Below are 16,783 nucleotides of genomic sequence, written 5' to 3'. Positions count from 1 at the left end.
TCACACAAAAGGTTCAACCAGTTATGGTTCGATGATAACAATTTATAATAACAAAGATCACCCCTTCATCCCCCATTTTCCCCACCCACCTCCACCCAAAAAATAATCAACAACCAAACAAAATATCCAACCTGCAAGAGAATGGGATGCCGGTAGGCAGTGTGACATATGCAAATTAGACATAACTACATGACTTATGTTATCTACATAACATGTGATGCCATTATGCAATCTTTCCACTTTTAGCTACATTTCAGAGAGCCAATAGCTACTTCTGGTGAGATTTTTTTGGCAACACTGGTCGAGCTGAACTTTTAATGGCCTGGCTTCAGGGTTTTGCAGACTGAGTCCGGCAGCTGCTGCAGGTACATTTTACAGTTTTAGACAGAAAGCTGCAACTAGCATTACTACATGCTAAGTAAACAGCCTGTTCCAAACAGTCATTTAGATTGGGCACTGCATTAGTAAAGGGTTTAGTCAGCTCACTGTGGGAGGTCCAATGCTTACCTAACCAGACAAGTGCATGCCATAAAAGGTCAAAGTTGAACTGTTGTTGTTCACTTACTGAAATGTTGCTTGTCACTTTTAGGTGGAGGTTGCAGATCTTTTGACCTTCGATCAGCTGGCCAGCTACGCAGCTACTCCGTCACAGCTAAAGACGAAGCAAGAAGTGACAAAAGTCATGGCGGTCATCAAACCTGTCGACTACGGGGCTTTCTTTGACACAGTCTCACCAGCCATTGAGGTGAACATCTAAAATGTATTTTCTTATCAGTAATACTCACATGGTGGTTAAAATTGCACCCTATGTAAACACATCATCTGTAGCATTTAATAAATAAATAAATGTTATCTGGTGGTTGTATCAAGAGCGATACTGTTTAAATTTTAACTATCAAACATTAGCGAGTTTTTGTATCTATTTACTAGGGTTATCTACCGAAACTGGGTCCTACTCATTCGGTACCAATCATAACACAGAATACAGTGCCTCATTTTGGTGCCTCAGCTCTGTCCTGAAATAGTTGCTCTGCTCATGGGCAACATAAACACTCTGGTGGCAACACATTCTAGACATTGCTCTGACAGCTTGTAGCCTACAGTTAGTTAGTAGTTATCTCAAACTGGAGTCGACATGAGACAAAAAAACTAAAGTGTGGCTTTATTTCATGCAAAAGTATTTAGACACCGTAAAATGCAATAGCCGTCCTGGGAGCAACAGCTTGTAGCAGAATGCATTTTGTGTGAGGAACAAGACAAATTTGATAAAGCACCTGGCGATGCACAGGATACAGCACCATGTTTGACTACATACGTGACCCATGTCAAGCACATCAGCAGGCACTGTGGGTGTCCCAGTTATCATTTAGAGAATGAGCTCTTATCTTGACTACTGCTGAAATACTTATGGGTTATTTCACTCAATTAGGAACCTTCCTAGGTAAAAAAATGCTACAATCGAATAATCCTAACTCTTTATGGATTTTTGTCCCCACATCTTTCCTTGACCACATGACGTTTTCCATCATGGTTTTGGGATAGTGGTTAGGAAACTGCAGCCAGATTCTGCACAGTAGGCATCGCAGTGTGGTACCACAGATACAGAAAGCTTTCATGTTATCCATCTTTATAATCAGTCAATGATTTATCAACAAAATGTATGCGTTTTGTATCCTCAGTTGGATTTTAAAGGCAGCAAAGGAAACATTGGGCTTTTTAGAAAGCGATGATTGATACATAAATTCTAACATGATGAAAATTATTATTTTTACTTTTATGTAGGCACAAACTATTTAATTTCACTAAATGTCTTTGTCCCGTAGACCTACCCGGCCAACTACACAGAGGAGGTGAAATCTGCCTTCCTCCAGGCAATATATGACAGAGGGAATCTGTCCTCTCCAGCAATAAATGACTCAGAGTTCCTGCTGTGGCTCAGGGTTCGCCTGCGCCCTCTGCTGGTCGACCTCTCTCCCAGCCTGGTGACACCTTTACTTGACATTGGGAAGAACAGGAGTTGTAATAGCAGCCAAGAAATGTAAGTATGCCTGTGGTGGTCCTGATTATCATTGTGATGTGATCTGATTGTTGACTTGCTTCTGACTAATGTTCTTCTGAATCTAGCATCACATTGTTGGACACACTACGCTTGACACTTAGGAACAACACTAAAAGGGAAATCTTTAAAATTACCCTCCTCTTCCTTCAAGGTCTGTATAAAATAAAAAAATTGTAATAATCTTGCACAATGTAGAAAACTATGTACAGCATTTACCATTATGTATATATTGTTGTGATGTATTTTTTAATACAGGTCCAACACCTCTCAAATGTTACACTGGCGGAAGCTTGTACATCTATCTGAAAGACACATTCCTCAGCTTTGGATTCCCAGATTTGTCCACCTTCACATCTCTACTGCCAGCGACACGTGAATCAGAGGTGATATAATAGAATCCATCTATAAAGTTCACACAGATTGCTCATATTCTTTTGAACAGTGGGGCTAATCTGTTTTCACCAAATTCCTTTTCATGGAGTGTTTTCCAAGTGGTAATTCAGTAGAGATTTCAAAAAGTTCTTCTGAGTATTGTAATTTATTTTTCGTCATTAATTTCTCCCCCTTTCTATTTGTTTCAGCTCCTAAGTACCATCACCGCTTCAGAGTTGAATCAGCTCCTCAGTCAACCCAATATGATTGACAACAACTCTGACATCTGTTTCCTTTTTAACAACTACAACAACACTCCTGCCTTCCTAGAGAATGTAAGACCCTTGTCTGAAAGTTGCAATATAACAGACATTTTTATTGATAAGACATAGCACTTTCCACAACATTTTATATATATGTCAGAGACACTTTGTTGTGTCATCAGAGATATAGTCCAAACAGAGGACCTCTTATTCAGGACATTATTTCGCTTGGATAGTGGCAAGGGCCGTTGTTCAATGCACTTCAATGACAGAAGGAAGAAGGTCTTATTTGGCTCTGTTTGAGCGAATAAGAATTGTAATCGGTCATATTTCAGTAGGAAGTCTCATCCTGATCTGCTCCCATTTGCCCTGTTGAATTAACTGCATTAAATTAATAAAACCTCAACACTTCCTGCAACAAATTTAAAGCCCTTTTGCATTTCAATGGACAGAAAAGGTTTATTTTCCAACAGGACATTTATTGTGAAACATTTGTACTGATGGCACATCTGTGAAGATTCTTAGTCAGCCATGTGATGACATCTCCAGTAGTTGTACATAGCCGTACATTGTTCATCTTGTGGGTCGTTGGAGGCTGGTGTGCCATTCAGTGTTGTAGCAGCAAACTCTGCTTGCATGAACGGAGTAACAGTGAGGAAGTGTCAGGTTATAATGTTGGCAACAAACACCTTATTGAAAATGACTGGATGTTACCAGCTACACAGCTGAGAATCAGCCAATCATTAAAAAAGCACACAGCAAATGGCTGAAGCCTGTCAGCCAATACACATTTCAGTGCTCTGCTTGAGCTAACACTATGCTTCATACGACATATTATTGTATCACAAGTCTTAATTGATTAGTTTTACAATACAATGTCTCATTAAAACATGTGTATATATTCCTAGGAGGATGTTCCAGACAATGTGAAGATGGCGACTCTCCCCTGTGTCTGGCCTTTGGCCCTGAGCAGCAACACCAAACCTGAGGTTGAATCCTGGTTCGTCCATCGGTTGAGGAACTATCTTAAGTTCCTGAACAAGAGCCTCATCAGCCCCACTGAAGTGCAGAATGCTACATGTCTTGCCTTCCAGAAACTGTAAGCCTCTTTTTCACAATGTCACTAACAGATGGACTGATACAGATCAATTATATGAACATTTGTCTGGTTTCCCTCTTAACTAGGGTCTCTGTAATGGGAACTAACTTCACATACAACAGCTCTGAGTTTGGACAGGGTGATGTTTACACCACCATCAAGACCTACTTGAGCTCTGGTAGGTAAAATTCAAGGAATTCTATCTTAACCAACCTTATATTAATAGTCTAGGACTGACACAATTTTTGATATTGTGTAAATAGTGGTGGTCAAGGGGAAGTATCTACATCCAGATCTAAAAAATAATGTCGGCAAATAGCTAACTTTTCAAAATAACACTGAAGCTGTTTTCAGACATGCACTGAACTCCGGACATTCTCCTGACATTCTCTGAAGGGGCTGTATGAGAGAACACAAATGTCTGAGTCAGTTGCTGTGAACATTTGCATTTTTCCTGCCAGCCCCCAAGCGAAAATTGCGGATAATGTCACAGTGAGCTCATGGTAGGCTACAGCAGGACCATGTCTGGAAAATTCACTGTGAGCGAGGGGGCATGTTGATCACATTTCTAACCCGCAGTGGATGCAAGACTGAAAAAACCACAAAGAATGCAAATATCTCAGGATGAAAAACAGATGCCATACACGTAGAAGCAGAAACAAATGATTTCTGCATCAGAATTTATAGGTCAAGTCCTGCCTCCTACATGCAGTACTCTACAGCCACCCCTCAACTGAACACTCTGGACATTATGCTCTTGTTGTGAACGTGTCTGACACGAACAATCTCCTGCTCCATCTTTTATATGTGACGCAAAGTTGATGGCTGAAAACGGCTTAAGGGATGTGATGAATTAGACTGAGAAGATGATTGGAAGTTTATAATAAATGTCCTTTAACAAATATGTCAGAAAAATGCTTCCTTATTCTGAGAACCAATGATCTTTTATTATTGTACCAATATAGTAATTCATTGACTGTCAATGCATTTATTATTATTTTTACTTGTAATCATAGGTTCTGGACCCAGATGCTACAATGCCAAAGATCAAGAACTCAACTCAACCTCCTGGTTTGTCAATTACATCGGCAGCTTTGTGACATTCATCACTCCCGACGATTTAGCCACCTTCATCTCCTCCAGTCAAGTATGTCAAGCATCAGCAACATAGTGTCATCTTCTTCCCCTGCACCATAACTTGGCACAGCCTCAAATTTATGCTTTAACCTCAACTACATATTGATAAAAAGATTTTGAACATATTTCCAATGTATGATTTAATTAATCTAGATGAACTGAGAAAAAATGCCTTTTTAAAAAGTAAAACAACTTCTTCTTATGTTTGATTATTTAAGGCTAAAGTGTTCTTGAAGGACCGAGCCAACCTGGAGCTCTTCAACAACACAGCCATCCCAGAAAATGTAACCGACTATTACGTCTCACAGCTATTTGAATTAAACCCAACCTTCAACCTTGGGGAGTAAGTATCCACAAATCTTACACAATACGTCAAAAATGTTATATGGATATTTGGATACTAAGATATTTTATGTCTCTTTCCATTCAGGCTTCCAGGAGCTTTCCTGTGCTCCAATGAGGTCCCAATTGGAGCGTACACCTCTGTGAATGAAAATGACACCTTACTTGTCTTGAAAGAGATGGCGACATTCTGCAATGCAACAGTGAACCCTGAGGTACCAGCTCTTAATGATTCTCGAGAAATAAAGTTTAAATTTGAAAAAAGGCTTTTTAAGGATACAACACAAAAAAAACACACAAATGAAAAATAAATAAATCGTTCTGGGGTTCAAAATTTGTGTTTAGTTTTTTAAAATGGTAAATGGTCTGTATTTATATAGTGCTTTTCTAGTCTTGATGACCAGTCAAAGTGCTTTTACAGTACAGTTTTGCCATTCACCCATTCACACACACATTCATACAGTGCATCTATGTGCAGCACTTTTTCTATGAGGGGCCATTCGGGGTTCAGTATCTTGCCCAAGGACACTTCGTAATGCAGAACGGCTGACCTTCCAGTTGGAGGATGACTCTACCCCTCAGCCAAAGCTGCCCCAATTTAAATAAATTTGGTCTGCTGAGTCAGGTTTAGAGTGTACAAGCAAGAATGAGTTGTGTGTTTGCACAATGATGGAATGACAACCTGTCTTTTATACTGTATCTTTCATCCAGTGTGCTGTAGAATCTGATTCAGCTTGTCATGATCCTGAGTGTTGATAGAATCAGATTAATAATCAGGTGCAGACAGACCAAAACAGAAATCATGTCTGTGCAAAGAGCATTTATAAATGAACATTTTACTGTCACACTGAGCCAGAGCCACTTATAGATGCCACCATGTCTATAAGTACCTTAGAAGCAAGGTCATTTAGGCCTTTATGGTTGTGTTTAAGATGATCAAAATTAATGACAGGATCAAACATAAACCAACTTAAGGTTTAGCAGCCTGAAGAAGCTGCGTGTGACCAAGAATTTACAAAATACCTTAAACAAATTTTAGACACTGCATTGAACAACATTTCAGTGTTGTTGTGAACGCGTCTGAGCAGAGAATCTCCTGCTGTGTTCTTCATGTGTGAAAGACATGAGCTTGTCTCCGGAGCTTGTGTCTGAAAACGTCTTAGAATCTGAAAAGACTTATGTCTGAAGGAAAGAACAGTTAACAGTTTCTAATTAGTTTAAATGTAGGTAAATTTTCATTTTCAAGCTTGCTTATCAATTTGTTTTAATGTCTTTGCTCCATGCCTCTCTGATAATGCTTTAAAGAGGCTGTGCAGGCTTCTACTTTCACAACATTTAAACTATAACACAGTTAAATGTTCTCATTTGATTCTATAGGCGTCTGCTGCTCTGGCATCCAACATCCAGACCATCACACCCGCAACATTTGCGACACTCGGCAGTGCCAGTGCAGCCCTGACCATCAGCAAGATCACTTCGATTGACCCAGCAGTGCTGGTTTCCTCTTTGTCCACGCTGAGCACAGTTGTCACCTGGAGCACAGTCCAAGCCAGCGCTATCATCCAGACCATGAGTGCAGGAGGCTTCCAGGTGAGGGCCCAATTCTTAACACGGCTAAAAAGCACAACATATGTCATGCTTTGAAGCATTTTCCCACCGGTTTTGGTTGAGTAAAAAACACAAAATAACAATTTAGTGCTTTGCATATACGTATATGTATTAATGTATGTATACATTTATTAAACAGATCACAAGTGCATCCTCCCTGGAATCTCTTGGTACCCTTGTTAGCGGAGTTCCCTCAGAGTCAATAGAAGCAGTTCCAGCTTCTGAGCTACTCAACATCTCCCGGAACCCCGCCTTTGTTTCCAGCATGCTGACAGCCACTGTCGTTGTCCAACAGACCTTTGTCAAAAAGGTACAGTGTCAGTTTGGAACATACAACACAGTCATTCATGATTCTCAAGTTGACATCTTAACCACCCGAGGCTCGGCTTTGGGTGTTATTTTAAGGCTCAGGGGAGCAAAGACAACATGATATCAAAGTATCTTAACAACACCTTTAATACCAGGGTGCTTATCAGAGTACATTCATGGGAATGACCATGAAGTGTGATCCTCTCTTCTTTGAATCCCCATGCAGACACTACTCAGGGCTCACTGTGGCCACCTCTGCATGTTTTTCTTTTCATATATCTACATTTGTATTTGTAATTTTGATATAAAAACAATAGCATATTTGTGACTAGAGATGTATTTCACTTAAAACAACTTCACAATAGGCTTTTTCCATTTTATCTTCTGTTTTTGTAAAGATGTTACAGCCATGTGAGCCAATGCGAACTCTGTTCTTCAGTAGAAATAGTAACTTTCATTACATATGTTGGTAAACTTTAGGATGCACTGACGAATTTAATGGTAACATGTTAAATGCCACCAACCTCAGCCATTTTGAGTTAGGATCCTGGTTTTAAATGCATCTAATCTTCTGGTAGATTGTATCCATGGAGCTGAGTCCAGCGAAAGTGGTGATGAATGTCCCCGATGCCATGGCAACTCAGATCGCACCGTTTCTGCTGGTGTTTACTAATGAGACTGTGAACATTAATGTGATGAACAGAAAGACATGGAAGCCAGATCAGGTCAGTGAATGGTTTTACACAGACGAGAATTAGCAAGAAGTTTTGGGATCAATTAAAACATATTGTGACTCCAAAATTTAAATAGAGATAAATCCATTTATTTTTGGATGATCAGGTAATTAGGAGCCAGATATACTTATCAACAACCCACAAGCCTCCTGCTACATTTACATAGTGCTCTAGGCGTGAAATGAGGTATTAGATGGAATCAGGTCAGCTTTAAAACACACAGTAAATCTCCAAAGTAACTGACTCTCCACACTATCAGGGAGAGCTATTGAAAGTTAACATTAGGTAACAAATAAATCAAGAATAAAGACTCTTACTCTTATACAAGCTATGTGCACAGTAGATCAATATTACATTGCATCCAGCCCATAAGTTGTAACTGACATTGAAGTGTTCTGTTTATTTTGTTCTTCTAGGCTGCCCTGCTCTTTGGCACATTGGGTAAAGCAAGCTTTGACACAGAGCAGTAAGTGAACAAGCCCGAGTGTTTTTTTATTACCCCAAATTTAGTCCATGCCATTTAACTTGTTTTCCACCATCTCTCTCCACAGGCTTTCTCCGTCCATGCTGCAGGGCTTCACATGTACGTCAGCACAGAAAATGGGAAGAAACAAGGTCCGGGGCCTGGTCCGTGCCTGCAGATCGAGGAAGGGCAGGGCCAAAGTGGTGCTGAAGCAATCACAGGTAAAGTAAAATTAAATTTATGTTTAAGTGCATTTATTAAAATAAAATGATATGGCTCTTTATCTGTTTTTTACTAAATAAATTGGATGTACAACACTGGAGTCAAAAAAATTGTGTTGTGTTATGTATTCGTATACCACTTATGTAGCAGTTCGTAATGTTCTTTTTTCTACAGCTGACTTGCATGTACAACCTGCTCAAGGGAAACATCTCCCAGAACTTCGGAGATTATCCTTCTGACATGCTTCTGTACTTTAAGTAAGTCTGTCTCTGAGTATCTTGTTTAAAAAAGTATATTTTGTTTGTTCATTGATTGATTCCCATCTTTATATCAAATTATTACAGCAAAGACGATGTCAAGAAAGCCAACTGCAGGTCATACATTTCTGCAGTTGGGGGTGCAGACTTCACTGTGGCCTCCAGCATTTTGAACAAGGACTCGCTGCTGCTTAGTGAAGCCAAGACGTGCCTGGTGAGTGCAGTTCAAATTACGTTTTACTACACGAAACAAAAATAAACTTAAAATGCAGCAGAGGATTCTTTAATATAAAAAAGTTGAAGCTTGCACGAGTTGGGTGTATGTTGAGTCACCATATTATAAACATAAGTTATAAAGATGCTTGTATAACATACAATTAAATGTGGGCAGCAGAGAATTCCCCTGCTCAGCAAAATACTATCCCTAACTGTCGGCCCTGCATATTGTCGTTTTCTTCAGTCTTTTATTAAGAACCTCCCCTTGTACTGTTTCTCTTTCATCTGCTGGTTTCACAGCCTCACAGTAGAGGCCAGAAACAGCTTGAACAAAATTGGCAAAATATGTTCAGTGAGTGAACAATTTTGGTTTTGTAACCAACAAACCTCTAAAAAGCATATTGAGTATTGAACATGTTCTTAGTAGTGATTTTTTCTTGTTGCCATCAGGAAGTTATGTTTTACTGTTTTAATGTCTGTGTATGTTTTTTTGTACAGGCTGTTCCAAATGAATTGATCCCAGTGGGATAAATAAAGTTGTTTGAATTGAATGGAATTAATTAGATGCGTGATGCGTATGTGTGAAAAAACATATTTGCTTGTTAGATGGTGCAAATTAATCAGAAAAGTAGTCTGGAGAAGGAAATATCATTGATCTGAATGATACTTTGTGTGTCTCGACTTCAGTACTGTTTTAAAATAGATTCTGTTTCAATTGAACAGGGCATAAAAGGCTTCAGTCTGAGCCGAGACAATGTGGAGGTCATGGGAAACATGGCCTGCACTCTGGACGGCTCTTACATCCAGAACGCTGATCCTCTCATCCTGGAAAAACTCAAAGTCTGCAAAGATCTCTCTGACAGCCAGGTGGCTTCCATTGAGACGCTGCTGCTGTCTGGGAAAACACCATACGGGTACAAAAAACGAATCCAATTAACAGCCATTGAGATATTTTTTTTTAAGCATGGGCAAATAATCTTCTATATTTTTCATATTGTCAGCAATTCGTATAAAATATAGAAATAGGGAACAATATATATATCTGAATATTATAAACATTAGAAAAAGATGAACACAATATGAACGTAGATATGTACAATTTGAATGTTTATATGGCCGTTATTTGGCGGAGGAAAGTTAAAATTCCACAGTCACGGGTGAGGACATTTAGGCAGTGCAATGCTGGGTTCCTGGGCCTTATTGATGAGGCCAGCTGTAGTCAAGGTTTTGAGTCTGTCCCACATGCACCATCTTGCTGCTGTAAATACAAAGTTCACAGAACTGCCAGCGACAAAATGATTTTTTGCAGGATCGTTGTGACTTTGAATGCCACAAACACAGACTCAGAAACTGTTGAGAGATGTTCAAACACATTGCTGGTGTTAGTCTTTTGTGGGATTTGATAGTTGCAAGAAAAAAACGTACACAAACCATCACCTTCTTTTATTTTTAGGTATTTAGGTATATTTAAGGATTATTAATGTCCATTTGTTAAATAATAAATCCTCTTCCATAAAATGAGTAGCCGAGCAATAGACCAGACTGTAAGAATGTGTCTTCTCTGTGCAGAAATGTCAACACCTGGAACAAGCAAACACTGACGGACCTGGGGATCCTTCCTCTGTATTTCACAAGAAACATCTGGGGAAAGTTAAAACATGTATGTGTTTTACTCTACTTCTGATACTCTTTGTTGCCATGTTATTGAATCATTTTTCTAATTTAAATACCACACCAAAGATTCCTCCAATCCATTGTATGTTTTGTGTTAAAAACAATTCCCATAATGTGTTTTTTTTTCTTTTGCAGAAAACAAAGAAAAAGCATCTCAGGAAATTTATGCCCCGTCTGAGGAAAAGCAAGACAAAGAAGAGGAAGCTCAAACATCTTTTCAAACAGATGATCGCGCTCAAGGGAAAACGAGGAGCAGGTAAAGGTTCCGTTTTTGTGTTCGGTTTTACAAAAAGGTCTGTTTATACTGGAGCTGATTTCATTAGTGAATTAATTGAGAGAAATGTAACATTCTGATGATAAGTGAATAATCAGGCTACAGACAGTAGCAATCAGACGTCTCTGTCTGTTCTATTGAATTGAGCAGGTGTGTGTTTTATTTCTTCAAATCTAAACGTTTCATTAGTTAAGAGGAAAATGTTGTTATTTCTTATTTGTCCAGTTCAAAGTCGTTTGTCAAGTGCGATAGCAAAGATTTCAGACAAAACAAGCACTTTGAAGACATCACCTTGGACTCTAGCTGTATATTGTATCGTAAAAACTACATATTGTATAAAACAGCTGTGTATGTGTGTTCCTCTCATTTGCTCGCTTATAATTGTTCACAAAAGGCTGCACAGTGGGAAACATCACCCAATTGACAGCGAGTGACCCGTCCTTCCCCTTTGGCTACGATGCAACACAATTTGACCTCTGCCTGGACGTCCCTGTTCTGAAGGACAGTCTCAACTCCATTTGCGAGAAAGTGGTCGATGATGATTTCCAGAAAATCATTCTGAAGAAACTCAACCAGGTAAATTTCATACATGAAAGGTTGAGTGGCCTAATACTGTATATATTATTGGCTTTTTAGTAAAATGCATGTTACAGACTTCCACAATGACAAAAAAGATGAATTTAGGAATTTAGAGACATGGCTGAACAACAAATCAATAAATTGGTGAGCGTGTTGTATAACTTCTGGTTTTGTTGGTGTTTGTGTATTGACTTCTGCTCTACTTCATCCTCCTTAATTCTCTTACTTTCTTCCCCATCTCCATATTTACCCTCATTCTGTCTACACTCTCTTTTAGCAACCCACTCGCTAATTCACAGTGTTTCACATGCTATTGTTGTCCTGGTTAGCCTAGCAACTTAGCTTTAGCAGCTAATGATGGCTTCTGTCACTCCCCTGCTCCCTCCTGCTCAGTGTGCTTGACATTCACTTACTCCTCCACTCACATTCAGTCTGGTTCTTAGGGTTCCTTCCAGTTAAGAGGGAGTTTTTTCTCTCCACATTCTCCAATGCTTGCTCATGTTGGGAACTGTTTGGCTTCTCTATAATATTGTGAATATGTAAAGTATTGAGATAATGTATGTAGTGATTTGGCACTATAAAAATATAATTGAGTTGAATTATCCTAATAAAAAAGTCATCATGTCACAGTGACACTATGGATAATGGTTTTATGCTGTGTACACTGATTTCTAATCATGAAGAATGATATTTTTAACACACCACCATATGTATCTCCACATTGTTTATTCTGTTGTGTTCAGGCATACCCATCAGGTGTTTCGGATAATGAAGTCCAAATCCTTGGTTCAGTGTCACGTGTAGCATCGATTGACGACATCTCCAAGTGGAGCATCACCAAAATCGACACTCTGGCAGCGCTCATGAATGATAAGGATGGATCATGGGAGGCAGCAAAGGTAAAATGTGCAGGGATTGTCAAAAAAGAAAAAGAAAAAAAAATTTGGAGAAAAATTAATTAGAATCTTAAATGGCCTTATACAGCATGATGCAGTATAACAGAGCCTCATCATCACTCTGACTGTTTTCTTTAATTTTTTCTAGAGCAAAGCAATCATCACAAGTTATCTGAATAGTTCTGGGAAAACCCTGGACAGCACTGTGCTCAACACTATCGGTCTCAACCTGTGCTCGTTGGACGTCAGCACACTGATGAACATAACCCCGGATAGTATCAGGTGGGTGTCGGCATGTGGCTCAAAGATGCCCAAGCACGGCCACGGTGAGTGACAAGTTAGAGCTAACACTGTCTGGTGCCTTCTTCTCCTTCCATCCTGTCAGAAATGCCAACCCCCTGAATGTGGCTTCATGTTCGTCTGACCAGAAGAGTGTCCTGTATGAGATCAGTAATACTTCCTTCAGCTCACAGCGCAGCCGTCCTGAGATCTTTTACAATTTAATTAAAAGCTCTATAGGTGAGAATGCACGGTACCTGTCTTATGACTGTTCCTCTATCTCTATGCCTTGTCTCTAATTTCTTGTTTTCCCCTCTTCTCTGTCAGGCGGAGCACCTCTGTTAGATGTGCAACAACTGTCAACTCAGAACATCAGCATGGATGTCCTCACTTTTAAGAGCCTGGACCCCAGTGTGATCACAGTAAGCATGCTTGTTAAAGTGTAACTTCACCCCTAAGTGTCAGAGTCTATGAGAACGCAGTGCTGGGAGGTGGGGATGAGACACGCCTACCTACCGCCATTTGAAAATGAGTGCAACTTTCCAAACTCAAGAGCAGTCGCTGGTGGCCGGGAGCCACCCACCTTTGATTAGAGAGTGTGAATTTTTTCAAATATATAAACGTCATGACGTAGGGACGTCCCAAACCGTAGACAGTATGTAGTAGTTGGCCCTGAAATGTCCAAGACAGTTTGAAACACTCTGAGGCATTATGAGCCATGTTCAACCTGTAGATTTTGTATAAACTCAATAATAATCAATTATTCAAAGAACAACCATAAAAATAAGCTTACGGTTCTAAAACATATTCAAATATGCAGTATCTCTTTAAAGTCTTGAATACAGAAAGTGCTCTGGACATGTACTGTCTGTTCAGGAGACGAGTTGATGCTTCAGAAAAACTTACTTGACATATACTGTGATGTATATTTTTATTTTTGATGCAAGTGAAAGAGATTGACACTGCTCTAATATCTCAGTTAAAATAAAGGCTACAGCCTAGCATAACTTAGCATAAAGACTGGAAGCATGGGGAAACAGTTAGCCTACTTGTGCCTGCTTTTAGTTAAGACATATTATCTAGTTTGTTAAATCTGTGCAAAACCTGTAAGTGTAAGTACAATTTGACATGAGCAATTTTTTTCTAACATCTTTTTGAGAATACAAAGCTGGTTTACTTTGCTCGCAAGTTTTATCTTGGCTCATGTGACTCTTTGAAAATGACCACAGGCTGCCATGTATTGACCTACAGTATGTTTGTAACCCTGCATATGAGTATTTTACTTTGGTAACTTTATGCCAACCCTTGAAGAAGGCCTGAAGCTGTCAGGGTTTAAATGTAATGATCATTTATAAATCCATAATGGATTGTTATAAAAAAAAAAATCATCAAGTGTCCCCAGGAAAAAAAACTACTTTCCTTTAAACTTTTGACACTTTCCTTGTGTCATTGTACAGAATGTTAAAACTTTAAACCAACTCTTTTCACTGTTTCCTTTGAAATTTACAGGCTTTGAATGTGGCCACAGTCCAAGGCCTCATGGGTAGTCAGGTCAGCAATCTTGAGTTGTTTGCTAAAGACCCTGTGGTTGAGACCTGGGTGAACCGTCAGCTGCAGGTCGATCTAGACAAACTGGGTCTAAACCTAACCACCAACAGAACCAGCACGACCACTGCACCACCCAGCTCCATCAGCAGCACACATACTGCTACATCAGCATCTACACCAGCATCAGTGTCGGCATCAGCTTCAACATCTGCACCAGCATCAGTGTCGACATCAGCTTCAACATCTGCATCAACTTCTGCATCAACATCAGCAGCAGCCAGTAGTGTGACAGCAACACAGGGTAAGAAACATCTGTGTTTATTTGTTCGTTAAGTGAGTTTTGGCTTGGAGCATGAGGTCTTCACACTGGGAATGTTTCAAGAACTGTTGTTGTTATATCACGCAGTGAAAAAGCAACTGCTGTGTAGGATCCTGTTGTGTTCCTCTGACCCTCAGATGAGGTGCTAACCTCAAACTGTCCCACGGACAATCATCCTAAAATGCATATGTTCTGAACCAGAAGGCGTTGTATCCCCTGTATGAAGCAATGGAACTCTGCTTCTCACATTCAACTTTGTAAAATAGAGTTCATCATTACTGAATGATGCATAAGTCATTATTTTTGCCAGGAAAATGAGCCAGAACAAATAGATTTCACTTTTTATCAAGAATATGTTGTAATTGTAGCAAATTCCCTTCACTGCCAGTATTCAACATTTTGATGAATAATACTCAGACAAGTATTTTGCATTTATTGTTTTGTTTAAGCCCCTTAGGTGCAAAGGCCTTAAGTATTTAATATACTGTAGCTTACAATAGCAAGTTACTTTATGTAATTGCATTATGTGTGACATCTAAAATAATAATATGGAGGTATGCGCTCTACTGTTGTTTTCCTCCAAATAACTATTTTGAAGACATGTCATTTTTCTGCTGTGCTCTCTAAAGCTGGCCCAAACATTAGTTCCAATTGTATCTCAGTAAATAATATAAACTCTGTACAAACAGTAGGATACTAACTAATGAGTAATGATCAGCAAACACCGATCCTGTAGCCACAAGAGGGCACATGTGCAACACAGCCTGTGCTTGTGTTGTCATTTCATTATTAACAACAATATTCATGAGAATTTTGTGATTTGATACCTTGTATAAACGACCAATGTACCACAAGCTGTAGAGCTTGTTAATACACAATGAGAATTCACCTCAAGTTCATGTGGTATAGCAGTGGTTTGACAACAGATGAAGTTACACTTCTTGGTATTGTCTCGTTGCACAAGTTTGACCTCGACCACTCCAGGAACAAATGGTGAGCAACGACAACTTGCCTCAAATTTACAACACAAGTTTACAGACCTAATTTATGTGGTAATGCTCCAACTGAACTTGTATTTGTCTCGTCACATGCAGTTTGGTATGTTTTTCAATCATGACAATACTAGGAAGAAAATCTTCCATGATAACAGTAATTTCACCCTGTATGTTTTTGGCGTCTTCCAGGTACAACCTCAGATGGGGGAACAGAGCTCGCCCTTCACTCAACTTCCATATTCCTAGCTGCTGTGCTGACATCCATGCTTCAAATGCTACAACTAACCTAAACAACGTTGTGACTTTAGCATCCTAATCAATAATCAATAATTATTACATGGTTCGGTAATGCTTAAATCTTGAGTGTGATTCATTAACTTTAATATCAATGTTATTTATTCACGCCTGAAGAACATTGTCAGCTGCTTAATGTCCGCTTCACTCTATCTCTTCATGTTGTAAAACTATGCAACAAAACAAAATCAAAATAATCGGTTTTATGTGATGATCTAACGGGATAAACATACTGGGATTTGGGAATGAATTGTTAATGACAATTGTGTTCAATCATTATTAAAAGTGTAATAGAAATAAATCCTTAAAATGTACTTATCATTTTATTATAAATTCAACTGTATTGCTATTCTTAAAATTTATAAATGTATACTAATAAACTGTTGCTTGTATTTCTCTCTTGGAGCAGATTTTAAAGAAATTCAACATAATATGTCCTGATGTTTTCCTACCTCAATAAATTCCTTTACTGCACTTTTTAATAGCATCCGAAATGGCAGAGCATACATATACAGAAAAATATCCAGATAAGTGTCTTACTTGTTTGCACTAAAAATAAAAGCGTCTGTATATTTTTTTTGTAAGGGACACAAATGACTGATCACAAGGCAATGCATTGTCACCAAAGTTTATTTTCTGAATCCATTTTCAAAAAAGGCCCACTTTATTTAACCTTTATTTCCCCCATTTCAAGATATCTGCAAGGAATTTAAAAGATGAAAGAACTGGTCATACACTAAACCTGGATAATATCTTTATTTTGTTAAATTCAATCAAAAAACTCGCACCAAAAAAATAATAAAGTAGAAAAAAATAATACTCCCACCTAAAACTGAAAAAGCAT

The 16,783-nt window shown here is 38.9% G+C and overlaps 1 protein-coding gene across 2 annotated transcripts; it reads left to right on the top strand.

Annotated features, from left to right (window-relative positions):
- Window positions 1-595: 595 nt before the first annotated feature.
- Window positions 596-16,370, top strand: LOC117756126. 2 transcript variants are annotated; one of them, XM_034576475.1, is made up of 27 exons: window positions 596-745; window positions 1,824-2,038; window positions 2,125-2,210; window positions 2,315-2,442; window positions 2,641-2,766; window positions 3,603-3,793; window positions 3,880-3,971; window positions 4,810-4,940; window positions 5,149-5,273; window positions 5,361-5,487; window positions 6,650-6,862; window positions 7,020-7,190; window positions 7,768-7,914; window positions 8,340-8,389; window positions 8,475-8,607; window positions 8,783-8,865; window positions 8,953-9,079; window positions 9,805-9,995; window positions 10,651-10,741; window positions 10,891-11,011; window positions 11,424-11,605; window positions 12,352-12,507; window positions 12,653-12,786; window positions 12,890-13,023; window positions 13,111-13,205; window positions 14,293-14,570; window positions 15,838-16,370. In XM_034576475.1, exons 1-27 carry the CDS (start codon window positions 683-685, stop codon window positions 15,959-15,961), a joined length of 3,714 nt encoding a protein of 1,237 aa, XP_034432366.1. In that variant the 5' UTR covers window positions 596-682; the 3' UTR covers window positions 15,962-16,370. The 2 variants fall into 2 exon arrangements, with proteins under 2 accessions (XP_034432366.1, XP_034432365.1); XM_034576474.1 differs by having other exon boundaries at window positions 14,293-14,632; window positions 15,835-16,370.
- The last annotated feature ends 413 nt before the right edge of the window (window positions 16,371-16,783 follow it).

This window comes from Hippoglossus hippoglossus, chromosome 22 (assembly GCF_009819705.1).
Source record: "Hippoglossus hippoglossus isolate fHipHip1 chromosome 22, fHipHip1.pri, whole genome shotgun sequence".
Lineage (NCBI taxonomy): Eukaryota > Metazoa > Chordata > Actinopteri > Pleuronectiformes > Pleuronectidae > Hippoglossus > Hippoglossus hippoglossus.
This window is presented reverse-complemented; position numbering and strand designations above follow the sequence as displayed.